Here is a 19275-nt window from a genome sequence, read left to right on the forward strand (position 1 = left end):
CAATTTGCTGCTTTAAAGCAGGCTGGGAAGGTTTTTATCAGCCTGATTCCCAGTGAATCCGTGCCATTAGAAGTGGGACACACATCCCTGGGGTTAAGGGTACAGAGGGCTCAGGAGCTGATCTCTCTCTGCAGCAATTCCCTTGAAATCTTTTGAACTCTCCTGGTCACCCACCAGCATCTTTCCATGCCACCTTCTCCTCCCTGGTGCAAATGTTGCTGGGGAATGCATTTTCCTGGCCTTTCTGGTTGCACACACAGCCTTTCCTGCTGTTTGCTGATAATTACAGTTGGGATATGAATGCTGGGGTGATATTTGTGGAGGTATTCAGTGTTCAGTGCAGGGAACAGGACCTGTGGGGTTTTGCTTTCTGTGTTTTCCTCTCTGACTTAACAACTCTGCACCCCAGCAAGCTTTGGCAGTGAGTTAGCAATGCCAGGGGCCTGGGATGGAAAATGGGCTGAGGGGACAGAGTCTGCAGGAGCTGCTCTTTCCTCTGCTTTGATTTCAGATTTCTGTTCTTCACTGGTCTTGTCTCCTCAGACATACTTTGTGCAATCAGAGGAGTGTGGTATTCAGGATAATTTTGCTCTAAGGAGCCCTGACCCACAGCATTTTATCATGAGACAGTGCTGTCTGTCTGGGCTCAATTTCATGGCTGCTGCTTATTTATTTGCTGGGGTAGAAACAAACAACATCCAGGCTGTGGGCAGTTCTCAGTTGAATTATGTGACAGTTTTTAAGGAAAAAACCCAATCAAGGGGTTGGGTGAATGCAGAAAACCTGACTGTGTGTGTGGCTGATATTAGTTCATTTGACCTCAGTATCTAAACCATGGTGCAGCTCCAGGTAACCAAGATTATTTCCCTTCATACTTTTTTGGGGGGAAGGACTGGAAATCTGTGCCTGATGTGCCAGATGTTGGGCTGCCATAAGTCATTTCCAACCAGCAGAGCAGTGCTGTGTTAAAATCAACCACCATGCTGATCTGTAGCCATGGGGGTGATCCTGTCTCCTGCAATTGTCACTACATGGCTCAGTCCCTCCTTTTCCTGCAGTCAGATTAACAGGACTTCTTCCAGTGTGGGAAGTGTTAAACTTTGAAAGATGATAAACTTTTGAGGGTGTTAAACTTTGAAGGATGTTAAACTTTGAAGGATGTTAAACTTTTAAGGGTGTTAAACTTTGAGGATGTTAAACTTTGAAGGATGTTGGGTTACAGCAGTTGATGGATTTTGGTGTAGAAGGAGCCTGAGTAACAGAGTGTGGTTAACCCTTGCAGCTGCTGCTGGACACTCACTCTCTGAAGATGGTTCTGCTGGATCTGCCCTCCATTGGGTCCCAAGTGGTGAGGAAGGCTCCTGCCAGCTACACAAAGATAGTGGTGAAAGGCATGACTCGGGCTGAAATGATCCTGAAGGTAACTCAAGCCTGTTGGTACCCTGCCAGCCAGACTGCTGGCCTGGGAATCACAGCAGTGAATTCCAGGGGGCCCTTCCTCTGCATGCAGCAATCTGCAATTGCACATGAGCTTTGTGAGCCTGCCTGGGGGCTCTGCCAGCTGCTCTGCAGACCTGGCTCGCTCCCCTTGGGTTTGCCCCCACTCCCTTCTGATACCACTTTGGAGTTTTCACCCTCACTTTTCAAGGCAGCCAAAGGCTCAGGTTTGGAGAGTTGGGGCACCAGGTTCCCTCAGGAGCTGGTGGAAATCAGAGTTTGCATCCCTGAGGGTCTGCTGTGGTTCAGGTTACTCCAGGCCTTTGTGCAGACTCCTCACTCAGGGGAGCCAAGCTGTGCTTGAGTCACCTGTTTACTGTCTAGTGCAACAGCCAGTGCAAACATGTCTGGCTTACTGTACTCACCAGAGCCCTTTTTCATTTTCCAGACCTGGTGCCTGGAAAATGACCCGAAAGCAGAGTGTTGTCTTCATGAAAAGCAGCAAGCAAAGCAATCTGCCCTTCCCAGTTTGAAGCCAGGCTGGATCCCAGGAGGAGCTGTGGCAGCTGCACAGTTGTGCCCTGCTGGGTGCTGGGATTGTCCCCTGCTGGCCAGCAATGCTGGGAGGGCATTCCTGGGAGGGAATCAGTGGCACCTGGGGTCAGGCAGGACAGGCAGCTGGCAGCCAGAGCCTCCTGTGAGCACAGCCAGGGCCAGGGGGTGAGGAGCCTGAGCTGTCCCTGCTCAGCTGCTGCTCAGGGTGGCTCCCATCCCAGGGCAATGTCACAGCTCAGCGTGTGCTCTGGATTCAGACATCAGCTCTCCAGCTCCCTGCTTTTGGACTGAGGTGGCTGAGATGTTAGTGAATTGTAGCCTAAATTTTCCTAGAAATCACCAGAATAAAAATGTTCCTGGTTTGTGCTAACGGGAGCAGGGAAGATTGGTGCCTGTTGTGTGCAGAGCAGGTCTTTCCTTGGAGCTTGTGTGTGAATCACAAGAGTAATGGAGTTAATTTGTTTACCCTTAGCACCACATTGGAGAGGAAAGCAGCACATGGAGAGCTGCAGGTCCCCAGGCTGTGCAGCAGCAGTGGCACTGCTGTGTCAGTGTCACACAGCCCGTGCTGGCCTCTGTGTGCAGAACTGCAGATCAAACAGCCACAGGCTGACAGCCCTGGGAGCTCCAGTCTGTGTTCCCAGGCTGGTGCTGGGGCAGGTAATTCAGGAAGACAAACTTTGGGCCCGTGGGCAGCACAAACAAGTCCATTGAGCTGAGCCCCACAGATGGGAGTGGGGAGGAGGGCCCTGGGCCATGCACACCCTGCTGAGCTCTTCCCCTTCTCCTCTGAAGCTCCAGCTTTTCATCTTGGCACAGGATTTTTACAAGGGCTGTAAATTAAGGATTTATAAGTGTATACATGGCTATGATGTTTCAGTGGTCTGAAGTGCAGGGAAAGAAAGAAATGTCTTGGTGACAGAATGCAGTGTGGGGTGAGCTGGGTCAGTGCAAACATATGGAAATGGTTTTGGAGACAGGGAAGGGTCTGGTCTGGTGCTGTTTCTGCCCATTTACACACACTCAGACACAGACACACTCTTCCTCAGAAAGAAGGTTTGGCTCTCCAGTATTATCAAAAGATGTGTTCTCTGTGGACCTTGCTGCTTATGTAAGAAAAACCCATCAGTGAGGGATCATCTTACCAGCTTTGAGGCTATTTTGATTTTTTCCCTGTTTTTTATGATTGCTCCTGGGCAGATGTTGGTGGGGGGTTCCCATCCTTCATCCCTCCCCTCCAGAATGTCCAAGAGGAGCTGCAGCCCAAGGACAGAGTGGCTGTGTGTGGCCGTGTCAGGAGAGCTGCAGAGCAGAGAGCTCTGGCCCTCGCTGTCCTGGGCACTGAGGGGGTGACCAGAGTGTTGTCACATTCCCCTGTGACACGCTGTGTGTCCTGCCTGCAGGCAGGAGGGAGCAGGAGGGACACACAGCCAAGCTGAGGGTCTGGACTCTGTCCAGGCTGCCTGATCTCCTGGGACTTTGTGAGTGTCACCACCACTGCCAGCACTGTCCCCTGAGCAGCTCCCCAGCTTGTCTTCCCCCTGCAGCATGATAAAATCTTGAGCGTTCACAATGCCCCAGTGCCTGCCAGCCCACAGGCCACAGACAAAGTCCTGCTGCCCTTTGAAACAGGATGCAGAGCCCATGAGCAGCACTGCTGTGCTGAAAGAGACCCAACTTCCTCGCTGTCCTTACTCTGCTTCTCTTCACTCACCTTTACCCCTCTCATATCCAGCCCCTTTCTTGTTCCTTAAACATTTTATTTTAGGAGCCAGCCCTGCTGTCACTCCTGTGCCAGAGCTGACTGAGCACTGCCTTTAATTCCTATTATTTGTCTGATCTCTTTTTCCTTGTCTTGGCAGGTGGTGATGGCTCCACACGAGCCCCCAGTTGTGTTTGTGGACAATTACATCAAGCTCCTCGCTGACTGCAGCACTGACACATTCCAGAAAATCCTCGACATGAAGGTGAGAGGATGGGAATCTGCTCATCCTCTAGTGCTGCTTGGGGATTGCTGGGGACTTTATTTCAGTGTGAATTCTGAGGGGCTTGGGGGGTGAGAGAAGCACTGTAAGTTTATCTTTCCTTTGAAAGTAGAGTTGCTGCTGGAGAAAAGGTTTTGAGTTTGTTTCACATTTTGCTACCTGCTCTGCTCGGGGTTGTTCAGGGGTCTCTGGTGGGCGAGTCTTTGAGGTGGAGGTTTGCGATGGGCTCTGCTGCAGCTGCTGGCAGGTCAGTGAGCGCTGTCCTTTGCTCCCCCAGGGCCTGAAGAGGAGCGAGCAGAGCAGCATGCTGGACCTGTTCCGCCTGCGCCTCCCCTCTCCTCCCCCCGGCGGCGACGGCTCCGGCTCGCTCTCGCTGAGCACTCCCACGCCCGAGCAGGAATCCTCCCGCATCCGCAAGCTGGAGAAGCTCATCAAGAAGAGGCTCTGAGGGAGCACGGGGGAGCTCCCTGCCCCGGGGCTGCTGAGCTGGGCAGGTTGTGATTTACACCCTGTGCTGTCCCTCCCAGCCCCCCGTGATCTCTCAGCCATCGGCGCTTTCAGACCGAGGAGGAGGAATCTGAGCAAGGTGTTTGCCCTCAGCTTAGCAGGAGTGAAACCCAGGGCATTGCCAGGTCCGTGTGGTGGAGGGAATAGAGGCACCTGGAATTCATCAGTACAGAAAGCATTCAGGTGGATTCAGAGCCTGTCTGGCTGTGATGCACTTGGGGTCACAGCTTTTACCCTGGCTGAGCTCCTGCTGCAGCACTGAGGGTTTTGCCTCAGTTCTGTGTTAGCGCTCACTCCCTGCTGCAGGGCTGTTCCTCTGATTCATTATTTATTCTGGGGTGGGGGGAACCAACCCCATCACCACCATGAAAACCCCAACCCTCTGTCAGCTGGGATCCAGGCACCTGCAGCTCCACTGGATCAATGAGATGCCCAGGAGGGAACCCCAGGGCAGATTTCTCCCCTGCTCCCAGGACAGGCATGCACAAAGCACCATGAAACAGAAAGGCAAATCCTTGGCACCTCTGCTGGCCTGCAGGGAGAGGTGCTGGCTCTGTCAGGGAGCCAGGGCCACTTGGTGCCACAGGAGGCTTTCAGCAGCCTCAGGCTTCAAGGCCCTCCTCCTCCTCCTGTTCCTCTGAGCCTCAGCTTGCAGCACTGCAGAGGGGAGGAGAAGCAGCAGTGAAATGTTTTGGATAACCCAGCCCCTCTTCCCATGGGCCAGCTCCTGGCTCCCAGGCACAGAGCCAGCGTGGAGCAGGGCTGGGATCAGTGGATGCTTCTCCAAGGAGTCTCCATGCACTGAGGCCTCACCTTTTATTAGCACTGCTGGATTTCTTCCCAAACTCCTCTGTGCCCTTTCTGGGAGACTTTGAAGGCGTATCCCCAACCATGAGTGCATCCCAAATGGATGTAGGGCAGATCAACCAGTCGTGCCTGTGTTATTTAACCCAAGCTTCACTTGCATGTGCAGGAAAGGGAAATCCTTTACCAGTGTGGCAGGTGAGGAACAACCACGCTGTCAGATGCCTTCCTGGGAGGGTTGTGCTCCCCACCAGGGCAAGTTTGGGCCTTAGGACTGTATTTATTTAGGGGCTGTACTCACAGGGATTGTAAAAATCACTGCTGCACATCAGGGAGGGCAGATCAGGCTCCAGGAACATAAGCTCCAGAGCTTTGCTGAGATGGGGAGTAAAGAGCAGCAATAACAACGCCTGTGGGGAGGGACAGCAGTTTCTCATCACTCCAGATTTACAAATCTGCTGTTGCCTCCTGATTCCCTGTTAGGTGACAGAGGAAGGAATGGTTGAAAGCACATTGGGATTCTGAGCAGCCATTCCCCAAGGACAGATTATCTCAAGGTGCATGTGCAGGATGGCCAATGAGTTGCCACACTGCAGAGCTGGAGAGGAGGGAACATAGGTTTGCAGAGATTCATTATTCCCATGAGGGGATGAATAATTTATTTTAGATGAATTTTTCTTTGCTTTGTCTAAGGCTAAGTCTCTCACTAAATTATGAATAGCTGAAGATGATGTTGAAGTTATCATTGTGTGTCTTACCCAAAGGCTTTCCCCATTTCATTCTCTGCATTTCATTCTGTAGATAAGAGGAAATAAAATGAGAAATGAATTTTTAGTTTCAGCCTTTGAAGAACGCTACAGGGCTGAGTGTTTGGAGTTCCATTTTCAGAGAACAAATCCACAGTTTCCTACTTCTGGTGTAAGAGTTTTGTGCCCCTGGCTCTTGGGTGTTTATTAGATTTGGCAGGTCTCTATTTGTGCATTAGCTCTTTGGAGTTTACAGCTTTGGGGAATAAAGGATGATTATGTGTTTTCTGTACAAAATGCCACTTTTTATGGTTTCAGACTGGGGTGTAATCCTGACTGTACGTGGGGTGTGACACTAACGTGAATTAAATGGTAACTGATGCTCATTGCTGGGTGTTTCTGTACTGCAAATCCCAGTGGCTGGGATGGACCTCACCCAAACTGTGCTGGACCCAGCACTCCCTGCTGTCCATCTGCTCCTGCAGCTCCTCTCTGCCTTTTCCACCTCCTCTGGCACCATCCCCATCCACAGCAGCTCCCTGCCCCATGTGGGTGGCTCAACGCTCCCGACCTCGCGCCCCTAAATAATCACATCAGTTCTGCTGTCTGCCACTGTGGGAGCCTTTTCTGGGAGATCCGAATTTTTCCTTTGGAATTAATTAAGGGGTAGTGCCTTTTTCCACGCTCGGCATGACGCTGGAGCAGCTCCTTTCACTCAGAGCATTAATGACTCATTTGCTTTTCTCCTGCCCCCTCCGCCCTTGGGCAGGAGCAGCGCCGGGCGCTGGGTGTTCCTTTCTTCCCCCGGGTTTACAGCCAGGACTCTGAGCATCCCAGTGACGATGGCCAAGCCTCCACGAGCCTCTGCTTGGCTCCACGAGGGCGGTGGCAGCAGGGCTGTAAAAGCTGATGAAACCTCAGCAGCTTCAGCCACGTGCTGTCAGCACTCGTCCCTGCCATCACCCAGTGCTGGGTGAGCACAGCTCCTGTGTGGCACAGCCTGGCACTTCCCATCCTTTGGAAATAACTTCCCAAAGTTATTTTTTATTATTATTCCCAAAGTTTTATCATTTTCAGGTATCACAGGATCCTTGTGGTTTGCCTCTCCCAGCAATGGGGCTGTCGCGTGGCATTGCCTGTGGTTCCGTTGCTGATTAAGGCAAGCACGCCCAGCCTCGTGGAAAGTCCTTTATGGAAGGAGGATCTTGATAAGAGACTTTTTATCTGCCCCATCCTGCCTGTCTGTGGGCAGTTAAAGAGTAAATAATGTGGACAAACAGGCAGGGGAAAAGATTTCCAATGGCATCAGGGATGGCACGGGTTGGTACAGTTTGAGACTTAAAACCAGTCAGACTTTCCGAGGGGGCAGAGTACATGTCCTGAAAAAGCTGAGCCCCTGTACACAGTGACTCAACAGTATTTGAGTTATTGAGCAGTTAAAATTCTGCTTAAATGCTTCCTTTTCATCATAGCAGGCAGAATTGCAGGTCTGGATGCTGGTGCTGCAGGAGACCCTTGGTTGGGCTGTAGAGCTCAGAAATGAGAACCTGGAAGGGCACAAAAAATTAACTTTTGTGTCAAGCCACGCCAGAATGGGAGGTTTTTTTGCTGGTAAATAAGGAGCAGAAAGTTTTCCAGGAGTTCTGCTTACCCCAGGCACTGATATCCCTCTCTCTTGGACCCTGATCCCCATGGGAGTGTCTGTGGGAGCAGCCACAGCTCTCAGAGGTGACTGCTGGGATGTGCCACAAGTTCTCCCCTCCTAAACTGCACTGAGTGGGTTGTTGGCAGCGTGGGTTTCCACCCAGGAGCTGCACAGCAGCTCTGAAATGATGATTGTGTTCATCTGGAAACTGCTCCAGTGCCTTCCAAGGCATCTGATTTCATAAAGGGCTTTTATGGGAGATTTTGGAGCGAGGACTGATCAGTTTTCCTATTGCTTGCAGAGACCAGCATCTCTTTTTTTTGGGGGGGGGGTGGGGGATACACTTAAATTAGAAGGAAGAAAACACCTGTCCAGCACATTTGCTCAGACCCCAAAGATTTCAGTCAAAATTCTTAATGTTCCTTTTCTTTCCATCTGCATTTTTCAGCAAAGACAAACAGCCTCATAGTATTTCTTCAAAGGAATGTAAATTCCTTGAGGAAGTCTCCGGAGTTCCCAGCACCGCATAGCTGCAAACCACAGACGCCTACGGCTGAAAGTTCTGCTCTGCTTTTAATTTTGGGGCAGGGAAGGAATTTTTTTCAGAGGTTTGGGTTCACTTGTGCTGGGCCCATCAGCCCAGACTGCTGCTTTCTGTGCAGGGGAGTGTTGACTTTGGCCGGCTGCAGGGTTGCTTTCCCTCCACAAGAGTATTCCCCCACCAAATCTGATGACATGGCGCAATTATTTCATTAGGATTTTCCAAAAAAGGTTCCCTCGCTCTCCTGTAGTGCTAGAATGACCGTTTCCTTCTGTTCTCTTGTTTCAGCTTCGGCAGCTTTGCCTGAAAAATGCAATCAGGGGCAGCAGCACTGCTGCCTGAGCCTGAATGCTTGGGAATGGAGAGGGAGAAGGAGCAGCCTGGAGGGGGAATTTGGGGGGTTCAACCCGGCTGCCAAAATCCCTGTTCTTGGGGAAAGCACCACTGGAGGTGGGGGCAGCCCAGCAGGGTCTGGCAGCTCTTTCAGTGCTCCCCAAAATCCCCAAAATCCGTGCTGGCAGCACATTGGGATGGTGCACTGTGGGTTGGAGCAGGATGTGTGGAGGGAAGTTTCCATCGGGCACGGTTCCGCAGAATCCCAGAAACGTTTAGGTTGGAAAAGAGCTCCGAGATCATCGAGTCCAACCCGGGAGCCATCCCCACCTTGTCAGCCCCACCAGAGCACTGAGTTCGGTCTGTCCTTACCCAGGGACGGTGACACCGCCACCGCCACCTTCCAATGGCAAATTCCGAGCGAGGGGACGGGAGCGGGGTCACCAGGAGGGCAGGGACTGCGGGAAAACGGCGAGCACCGGCAGCACGGGGACAGCCCGGGGAACGGGGACACCGGTGGGGTACACGGACACGAGTGGGACACGGGGACACCGGTGGGATAAAGGGACATGGATGGGACATAGGGAGACGGGTGGGACACGGGGACACGGGTGGGATACAGAGACACGGGCGGGACACAGGGACACCAGTGGGATATAGAGACACGGGTGGGACATAGGGACGTGGGTGGGACGCAGGGATACGGGTGGGACACAGAGACACCGGTGGGACGTGGGGACACCAGTGGGGTACGGGGACACGGGTGTGACACAGAGACACGGGTGGGACACGGGGACACGGGTGGGACACGAGGATACGGGTGGGGTACGGACACACGAGTGGGACACAGGTGGGATCCAGGGACACCGGTGGGACACAGAGACACGGGTGGGACACGGGGACACGGGTGGGACCCAGGGACACCGGTGGGAGCCGGGCACGCCCCGCCCCCGCGTGGCCCCGCCCCGTGTGGCCCCGCCCCGCCCGCCGCCACCGCCCGGGCGCAGGCGGCGCAGGGAGCGCAGCGCGGGCAGGGGCCGGGCCGGGGCAGGCGGCGGCGGCTCGGCCATGGTGGGGCGGCTCAGCCTGCGGGAGGTGCCCGACCTCCCGGACATGAGGAAGCGGGGCGACTCCGGCCTCGACAGCCCCGACTCCGGGCTGCCGCCCAGCCCCGGCCCGGCCCCGCCGCCCTGGCTGCTCTCGTCGGGCAGCCCCGACCGCGCCGCCGCCAACGGGCTCCCGGAGCCCGAGCCGCCCGCGCCCTCCGCCGCGGTGAGTACCGGCCCCGAGCCGCTCCGCCCGCACCCTCCGGGACCGGCAGCCCCGCTGCCCGGTGCCGCCGCGGCAGGTGCGGGGTCCCGGCGGGGCCGCTGCCCTCCGGAGCTCCCCGCGCTGCTCCGCGCATCCCGCGGGGAAGGAGGGAGGAACCCGGCTCTGGTCGCCCTGGGATGGGCTGGAAGAGCCGCCCGCTGTTTTTCTCCGTTTTAACCGAGCCCTCCGGCCGCTGTGGTGTCCCGGAGTAGGTTTGCACCGGGAGGGAAGGGTCCCGCCGGGAAGCGGGGTGCTCGGGGCTTTTCACAAAGCTCTGGCTGCAAGGGAAGCTCCTGTCCCTCCTGGCATCGCAGCACGTCTTTGGAAATCCCCGTGGAAAGTGAGCTCCCGTTATTCCCGAGTGACCCGGAGCAGTAACTTTATCGTGCATAAAGTGCGGTTTCAGTTAATTTGGTTTTTCACCAAATGGTTTTTGGATGTTGAGCTGCTGGTGCAAATACTTTGGAAACTGCAGATTTAGAGGGAAAATCCGTTTTCTGCGGGGTTGCTGCTGTGGAATTGGAAAAGGCCGTAGGAGGGAAAGATGCTCACAGCCCCCCAGCCCCTCGATAGCAAACACACGTGCAGAGGTGGCTCCAGAAGCACACGCGGGTTGGGTTCCATCCTCCAGGGCTGCTTTGGTTTCCTCGGGCTGTGGGATCGGTATCAGCTCCTGGTGCTGGGTGTCAGGAGAGCAGCACAGGGGCAGGCAGTGAATCACCCACCCCTCGGCGGGAATGAGTTAATCCTTCCCGACACTTGGTGTGTGAATTAGGTTGGATTTAATGCCCACAAACAGGAGCCAGGGCGTAGCTGTGGAGCAGGGAGGTGGCTCATGGTGAGGTGCCCTGTGGTAATTTCCTCTGTGGTCTGTCCGTGGAGGTATGGGGTGAATTCAGCAAGGAGGGAACCCTCAGACACCAAAAAATGTTGGTTATAACTTGATTGTGGGTTCAGACCACACTGCACAGAGGGGTTGCAGTCCTCTCTCATTTCCCAGAGTGGCTCCTCTGCATTAAGCTGCTGAAGACAAGTTAGGACCTTGTCTTCAAAAAATGCTCCTGGCCACCTCTAGGATGCTTTAGACCAGTGTGGAGTCAGACCTAAGGGATGCACCTGTAGCACATCTTGGTGCAGCAGATCCTCCTGCACGTAAATGTGAACCTCAACATCTCCCTACCAAGGGATAAATAAATCTGTTTCCCTGAGAATGTGCTGCATTGTAACATAAAAGGTGCCACAGTATGGTAACATGAAACATTTTGCATTTCTTTTGCAGAGTTCCGTGTTCTCCCCCAGCCCCACTCTCTCCGGCTGCCCTCCAAGATTGTGTCCTTTATCCTTTGGTGAAGGAGTTGAGTTTGACCCTTTACCAGCCAAGGAAATAAGGTAAATATTGTCTTACAGTCATCTCCTTTGGAGGGAGTTAGAGGAGTTAGCCTGTGAAGGAGCAGTTAGGCCTTATCAGTGCCTGTGAGTCAAGTTAATTTATTTGCAGAGCCATTGTTCACTGCAGCTGTACATTCCTGGACCTGGACATTTGTACAGGCTAAAGGAGTGTTCAGCCTCTTTTAATCCCACCCATATGGTTGTTTGGTTGGTTATTTTTCCAGGAAGACTTTCTTACATTTTACTCTCCTGCTTTTCCTTCCTTGCACTGCTCCAAAACGTTGCCCTCGAGCTGATTAACCAGGAGGCAATCATGAGGGAAGACCTTCAAAGATCTTTCTAGGGCTGTTTCATTAAGGGAAAGAAATGTTGCTCTTTCAACCTCCTGGTTTTATAATAAGCACTTTCTATCTTAACAGCTGTGGCTGGTTGTGTGAACTGAAAGAAATGTTAACATTCAGAGGAGTGCATAATTCTTTTTTTTTTTTTTAATGCACTGCATCACTTCACAGCCTGTGAATTATTCCTTTGAACACCACGATTCGCAGTAATGAGAAAAGAAGGCTCCCAGTTGATGACTGTGCAATTAGAGGAAGGCTGATAAAATCAAATGGAAGCCTAATGCAGGGGAGGGTAGGGAGAATTATGTCCTGGTGTGGGGAAGGAGCTTGTGCTGTGGCTGGAATTGGAGGCAGTTAACTCCTTAGTTAGTGGAAAAGCCAACTGAGTTGTCTCAGTGTGAAGGAGATTAAAACTTTCTTTTGCAACCCAGGCACAGAGGGTTTGGGTGTGCAATCTGGAGTGTTTTCCTGACAGCTGAACCTTGAGGAGTTTGTCTTCAGAGAGTGCCCCGTGCCAGGGGTGATAGCAGAGCAGTCCTGGGTGATTCCTGGCAGAGAAAAGCTGAGGAGATAACGTGTGCTTCCCAGCCCAGAGGAGTTGGGATGTTTGTGTGCCAAGCCTAAATGTGGATCAAGGCCTCTGGGTTTGGGAGTTTGCAGGAGGTTTGTACATTCAGAGCTCAGGGCTGAGAGGAAGTTTTGGTAGTGCTGGCAGCTGGGCTGGGTGGTGATAATCCTGGGAATGCTGCTAACATAAGGCTCTTTTCTCATCCTGTGAATGTGTAAGACACCAGCAGATGGTTCTGTGTGAGGTGGGATGAGGAGCCACTCCAGTACCTGACAGCTCCTCTTCCCAAAAACCCATGAGCAGAGCTCACAAATCCCCTGCAGCAACCCATCCTCAGCCCTGCTTCATCCACCTCAGATATCTCATCAGTCATGCTGGTGGCAGAGCACATTCATGCAAATATGAAACCTTGTCCTTTAAAGAATCACTGACCTGACACTACACAGAGTTATTTCTATGGATGAGGTCAACAATGTTTAAAGGTTGCGTTTCTGTGACTGGAGCTTGTCTCCAACAGAAATGCTCTCCTAGCTACCAGCTACAATTGCACTGCTGTAGTTAGTAATTCTAATTATATTAATTATCTAATTAGTAATTCTAATTATATTAGAATTATTTCTTCCTCCCTGTAATTGCTCTTTGTGCCCCTCAGTTTGGGAAGGACGTTGAGATGCTTGATTGTCCAGAGGAGGGCAACAAGGCTGGTAAGGGGCTTGGAACACAAACCCCGTGAGGAACAACTGAGGGGGCTGGGGGTGTTCAGCCTGGAGAAGAGGAGACTCAGAAGTGACCTTATGACTCTTTACAACTCCCTGAAAAGTGGTTGCAGTCAGGTGGGCTTGGTCTCTTTCTCCAAGCAGCAGCTGACAGAACGAAAGGATATTGTCTCAAGCTGCACCAAGGGGAATATAAGTTGGATATTAGGAAAAAGTTTTTTACAGAAAGGGTGATAAAATATTGGAATGAGGTGCCCAGGGAGGTGGTGGAGTCACCATCCCTGCATGTGTTTAAAACAAGACTGGATGTGGCACTTGGTTTAGCTGAGGTGTTGGGGCTGGGTTGGACTCGATAATCGTAAAGATCTCTTTCAACCCAATGATTTTACCTGATTATTCCATGATAAACCTGGGCTTTTCTGTCACAGGTACACCTCCTCGGTGAGGTACGACTCGGAGAAGCACTTCATCGCCGACGTGTACCTGCCCGTGGGGCTGAGCGTGGCCTCGTGCAGCCAGACCATCGTCTGCGTGCCCAACTGCTCGTGGCGCAGCTACAAGGCCGAGGTGCGCTTCGAGCCGCGCCACAGGCCCCGCCGCTTCACCAGCACCACCATCATCTACCCCAAGCACGCCAAGACTGTCTACACCACCACGCTGGACTACAACTGCCGCAAGGCCACGCGCAGGTTCCTCTCCAGCGTGGAGCTGGAGACCTCGGAGTGCCTCAGCGCCGAGTGCGGCCTGGACGGCTGCTGACCGCGGCCTGCACGGCTGCTGAGGGCGGCCGCCCCTCTCGCTCCCATCCGCCCCTCACGTACTGTGCTGACTCCATTTGCTAAAAGCAGGCACAGACCCTCTCTCTCAGCTCTTAATTCCTGCTTTTAAAGCCTCACGGCAGCCCGAGCGTGGTTTTCTGTGGGAAAGTAACTTAGCGCGAGGGGCTTGGCTCTTCGCCTCCCGAAAGCCGCGGGTTCCCTCCCCTTCCCCGCTGTAATCAGGTGAAAATAACAACGGGAAGTGATTTCCCCCAGAGGAAAAGGTGACAGGTAAGGAGGAGTGTGGGGTAGTGGTTGGTAGGTGGAGATCCATTTGGTGCTTTGGTGATGTGCAGAAAGTAAGGGCAGTTTGCTCTCTTGCAGAGGATCCACCACATTGTGTAGTCACACATATTGCTGTCAGCCATTTCAGTTTAGATCGTGTTTTCTCCAGAAGAACCATCCCGTGGCAATTGCTGGGAAAGGCTAACAGAAAAAACCCCAGAACTCTGCTTTTAACACGTACAAAAATGTTAACGTGGCATTCACATTTTGTGTGAAGGTGTAAATTGGGAAGAAGAGGAGTTCTGAGCAGAGTGGGGGACGAACTGCTTCTGCAGCTCCAGGCAGCAGAGACAGGATTGTGTGATTCCAGTTCTTAGGGTGATGAGGAGCCCGTGTTCTGTGTGACACACAAGTGTTTCTGTGCCTGCAGCAGGGCTTGTAACAGAGAATACCAGGCCAGAAATTATCCCTGTGCTGTTGGATCTTGGTGATGTGGAGGTAGAAAACCACAAGTGCCTTGTTTTTGCCCACACAGGCTGCGTGCACTAAAGGAGCTGTAAACCAAAGCAAGATTCAGATTAAGTGTTGGACAGAGAGACTCAGAATGGCCAAGGAGGTGCTGGATTGGGTGTGAGACACTATTGTGGGGTTGGGAAGAGGTAAAAGTAGCAAGGGACAGGCAGGTTTGTGGTGCATAACAAAATCCACAGCTGTAGCTCTGCTTCCCAGCTGAGCTTGTCACAAATCTGTGTCCTGGGGTTTGGGGACGTCACTGGGATGGGGCAGCCTCTGCCTGTCTGCAGGCTGCTGAAAAACCTCTCCTGAGTGTGTGATGAGTTTGGGGACCAAAGGGAATAGCTTCAGATACTATGAAAGTCTGTCTGGCTGTTACGTGCGTTCGTTTATCGTGTGCCTTGATGAAAATAAGACAGAGAGGTTTCCCTTGTTTTCCCAGATATTTTTTTGCCTGTGTTGACAGAGCGTAGTGTGGAGAGCATCTGCTTTGGGGAGCGTGGGTTGTGCTGTTTTTTTGTGTGGTGTAGTCTCTCAGAAACACCTGATAGACCTGTCTGAGCTGGACACCCACGTGTTCCAAAACTCCCCCAAGGTGTGGGTGTGCAGCACCAGTCCTGGAGCAGCTTTTAAAGAGGACTTGGCAGTGCACAGCCCCAGGGGTGAGTTTTGTCAGTGGCAGCCTCAGGAGGCTGTTCTTGAGCTGTGCTTAACGTGTGTTTGTGCAAGTGTGATGGATGGTGTGGAAGTGAATCCCTGGGAACTGAAAGGAGTCTGGAGATGAAGAGTGCAGCAGGAAGGAAACCTTGAGTTTGTATGGTTTGGGGTTTTTTTATTGTTGTTGTTGGGGTTTTTTTTACTTATTTATTAGCTCAGCAAAGAACATCCTTCACCTTTGGTACTTGCCTCAGAGAGGCAACTCCCAAAACAATCCCAGGACGAGAGAGGACACGGCCGGGCAGGCAGCGCTCTGGAGCTCAGAGCAGCGTGGCTTCACTCTTAAACACTTTGGTCTCAGGCTGCAAGAGTGGGGAGATGTGTCTTAAGCAGATGATGCAATTGTGCCCTAAGTGTGCCCCAGGATGTGCTGGTGGTGTAACAGGAGGCCCAGCTCACCCCACAGCCCGTGGGGTTTCACACTCTGCTCGCTGGGTTGCTCCATCCCTCGCTCCCCTCAGTTTGCTCCTGCTGCTGCTGGGCACAGGGTTCTGGGAGAACACGGACCCTGGATTGCTCCCACAAATGCTCTCCCAAGGAATCCACTTGGAGCACATCTAAGAGGAGGTTGTTTTAAGTTGTAGCCATTAGCTGTTCCTAGTTAGAAGCGAAATAACCCACAAAATGCCCCTCACGCTCCGGTTTTAGGATAAAGCACCTGATTTTTATAAAGCAAGCAAACTTAATGTGTACCTCTTAAGGATATTTTAATTGGTAGAGATACCTTTTAAATTATTTATGTTCCAACATTTGCAAAGCTCTGATTAGCTCTGTGCAAGTGTTCTGGTGTCTGTGATGTTTCCCACCCCCTCCTTCTGATTTTCAATTTGTCTTTTACTTTATTGGTAATAAATGATCTGAAAACCATCCTGCAGGGAAGTCTCTTTATTTCTCATTCAAAGCTTTTCAGTGTTTATTGTGGTAGTTACTTAGAAATAAATACATAATATTTCTGCCAATCCCAGCTCCCCTCCTTTCTCTTCTATTTTTGTTTACATATTCTAGGAGGGTGTTTCCTATATAAAACTTTCTATATTAAAAACCAAACCACCACCAAATGTTGTGGATTTGTCAGTTTAGTAAGACATTGAAAAAGTTCTTTAAAGACAGCTGAAAATCCTCTCCTTAATGTGTTTGAATTGTTCATCTGGTACAGCTTTATTTTTAAAGAGAGTTTCTGGTATGAATTTCAGCATATCCTACAAGTGAAGAACTAATCCCTTTCAAATATAACATGTATTTAACCAGGCAGGAATTTATTTTTAAAATGTAGATGCTCAAATGCTGCATTAGTAAACACAGCATAAATATAAGATTAGAGTGTGTTATGCATTAAACTTTATAAAACCAAAAGAGATGATTATAAGCTATTGTGTTGAGAGAAATGCTCTGGTGGTTTTCTGGATGCTTAATCTGTTCTTTTAACCTTTTGCAGGCGTGCTGATTTTGTTAGTGACTCTGGCAGAGCAGGAATGGATGTAATTGAACATCAGTTAATTAATTCCTAATGGGATTTTTTGCTTACTTTTTTATTGTTCATCTGGTTATGTGCTTGTGGAAGCTCTAGAGTTGCATGTAATGACTTTATTGGGGTCTGGGGAGCCGTGGAGCTGCTGCAAAGCTGCTGCTTCCAGCAAAAGGCTCTGAGAGCTTTTGGGTATCCTGGAGTTTTGAAGTATTAAACAGGAGAAAAGCCACTTATAAACATCAATTCTGTGTAAAAGGGTCAGTTTTAAAAGCCATTAAGAAAAAATTGGGGAAGTCAGGACAGTATCTTTCAGGGGAGTTCGGGGAGACTTTCAGATGTCACCTAACTTTCAAATACTTCCTTCAGTGAGGGCTGGGCTGTTCTCCTTAAGAATTGTCATGACACTCTGTATGAAAAACATTATTTTACTATAAACATTTGAAGTTGGGGAGTACAAGGCTGTTCCATGTGATTTTTAAATCATTGGCCCAATGAACTTCTAATTAGCGTTAGAAGGAAGCCCTGTTGTTCTGGATGTGCTTCCCCTACCATTCCAAGGAAGCCCTGTTGTTCTGGATGTGCTGTTTCCCTTTCACATGTGCTTCTCCAGAATGTCAGATCTGAGGGTCTGAGATAATGAATTTTTATTACAAAAATAAAGCAACAATTGGATCAAAAGCCAAGAGGTGAGGGCTGGATTCCCATCCTGACTTTGCAGCTCGCTCAGTTTCAAGGAAGGTAAGTTCATGTGCCTGGAAATCATTTCAGCCTCTAAACAAGGTGTCTGATCCTTCATCTGCTCACAAATCTGCTGCGTACAACGTGAATAGCTGGAAAGTTTAGCAGTGTTGTTTGTAAATAAACCAACAGCAATAATTAGCACAAACACAGTGTAGAAAGGAGCACTTCTAATTGTTGATGCAGTCTTGAGTTGCAGCCATATTTTAACAGGTTGGTTTGTTTTGTAAAATATCAATGTCCTTTTCTCCACACAGACATTGAGGAACCACTGTTAGGATACAGGAATTATTGGGATTTTGGGTGACACCCCTGGTGCAGCTCAGAGGCTCCTTCAGCATTCAGTTCACAGCAATCCCTCAATCAGCATTCGGGCACAGTGACTTTTGCTCTTCCAAATAACCACTGCAGGAATCTCCTTTACCTGCTGCTGCTGCCATGGAGGGCTGGGGGATTCCTGGCCGCTGGGAAGTGCTCCTGGATGTACAATTCATACCTTTTCCTCCTGTTCACCCTATAAACACACAGCCTTTCCCTCTCTGCCCGGGGATCCTGCAGAACCCCATCCCAGCAGGGGCTTTGGCTCAGCCGAGCACTGAGACCTTCCCCTGCCCCAGCAGAACCCAAAATGCTGCCAGCTGGTGCTACAGCCTCGTTTATTTTTGCATCCTCCTCATTCCCCTCCGCAGAGCTTTGGGCTGAGTCAGGGTTCCTCCCAGGAGTTGGGATTTGAAGTGCTGGAGGGGAGTGGGCCCGCTGCTTTCTGCTTCTGTGGCGCTGTTCTGCTGTTGGAATGATGAATGCTGTTAGCAAAAAGGTAAGTGTTGCCTCTGAACTTTCCTGATTATTTCATTAAACCAAAATAAAATGAGGCAACGGCTTGCTGTGCCTTAATAAAACCCCAAATCTACGGGAAAAGTAGTAATGGGTCAAAAATCTTATTTTTAAGTAGGAAATAGATATTTTTCCGATTGGCCAGCATAGGGATTGTCACACCTGTAAAAATGTATTTATTGAAGCTGTTAATGCATTAATAGCACTTCTGCACTGGCATCAAGTTCACTGTGTTTGCCTGACTCAGTTTTAGCAGGAAATTGTTCTGAGTTGTTGGGGATTTTTTTTTAAGCTGCCATTTATTAATACAGTGAGCCATATGATTTAATTTTTTAATAGTACAATTTCTGGAAACTTTCAGGCACTTTTTTGTACTAAGATAGTGGAAATAAATGGAATTATTCCTTTACACAGAAAATTTTTGGGAATTACCTTTCCTTTTCTGCAGTTTTACCAACCACTCACCCCCACTGTTAGATCAGTACTGTAACCCAGAGCAAGGGTGAATATTTAATTATCCCCTAAATACGAACAGCATCCCAAATCCCGGGCAGTTTATGGAATTCTAAACTCCCTGGCAGGTGCCTTCTGCCTCCTACTGCTTATTCGGTGTAGTTACATGTGCTCCATCTCTGGGATCAATTTGTAGCCAGAGAGGAAAATCTGTGTATAAACAGAGGGCAGGAGAATGTTTTAAATCACCACGGGTGATTCCCTGGGAAAAGCTGTTTTTTTCTCACCTGCCCTGGTGCTGGCGGTGGTGGCACTGGTGGCGTGGTGGCTTCTTCCTCCCTGGTGGCTTCGTGCCCGCTGCTGGAGAGGGTCCCGGCTCCCTCCTCCTCCTCCTCCTGCTGCCCGCATCCCTCTGCTGCCCAGCAGCCCTGGAATGGCCTGCAGGGAGCAGGGGGAGGAAATTCAGCAGCCCCAGCGTGGCCTCCCTCCTGCCTGTGACCCCTCTGCAGCTTCCTCCCCTCCGAGCCTTCCCCTCCTCTTCCTCACCTTGTCCCTGCCCCTCTCCTCCCTCCATGCCAGCGCCTTCCCTCGCTCCCGGCAGCTCTGCAGGGCAGGGTGACACAGGGACAAG

General features: G+C 50.9%; 2 protein-coding genes across 3 annotated transcripts in view; both read left to right on the forward strand.

The window, feature by feature from the left end:
• Nucleotides 1-6422, forward strand: part of VPS53 (VPS53 subunit of GARP complex) — a 63874-nt gene extending 57452 nt beyond the window's left edge. For both annotated transcript variants that reach the window (XM_058037767.1, XM_058037768.1), the window contains exons 20-22: nt 1283-1420; nt 3855-3959; nt 4255-6422. In XM_058037767.1, the coding sequence (XP_057893750.1) occupies nt 1283-1420; nt 3855-3959; nt 4255-4425 (414 nt within the window). In that variant the 3' untranslated portion in view covers nt 4426-6422. The remainder of the gene's footprint in view (nt 1-1282; nt 1421-3854; nt 3960-4254) is intronic.
• A 3199-nt stretch (nt 6423-9621) lies between these two features.
• On the forward strand, nt 9622-16015 carry RFLNB (refilin B). The gene is made up of 3 exons (XM_058037581.1): nt 9622-9825; nt 11144-11253; nt 13307-16015. The coding sequence occupies exons 1-3, from the start codon at nt 9622-9624 to the stop codon at nt 13635-13637; spliced, it is 645 nt and encodes a 214-aa protein (XP_057893564.1). The 3' UTR covers nt 13638-16015.
• The last annotated feature ends 3260 nt before the right edge of the window (nt 16016-19275 follow it).

This window comes from Melospiza georgiana, chromosome 19, assembly GCF_028018845.1.
Source record: "Melospiza georgiana isolate bMelGeo1 chromosome 19, bMelGeo1.pri, whole genome shotgun sequence".
NCBI lineage: Eukaryota > Metazoa > Chordata > Aves > Passeriformes > Passerellidae > Melospiza > Melospiza georgiana.

What these genes read in the sequence shown, in the direction of transcription:
- RFLNB (XM_058037581.1), top strand. Translation starts at nt 9,622, where the DNA reads ATGGTGGGGCGGCTCAGCCTGCGGGAGGTGCCCGACCTCCCGGACATG. An exon ending in CGCCCGCGCCCTCCGCCGCG is followed by an intron (nt 9,826 to 11,143) that starts GTGAGTACCGGC and finishes TTTCTTTTGCAG; the next exon opens with AGTTCCGTGTTCTCCCCCAG. An exon ending in TTACCAGCCAAGGAAATAAG is followed by an intron (nt 11,254 to 13,306) that starts GTAAATATTGTC and finishes TTTCTGTCACAG; the next exon opens with GTACACCTCCTCGGTGAGGT.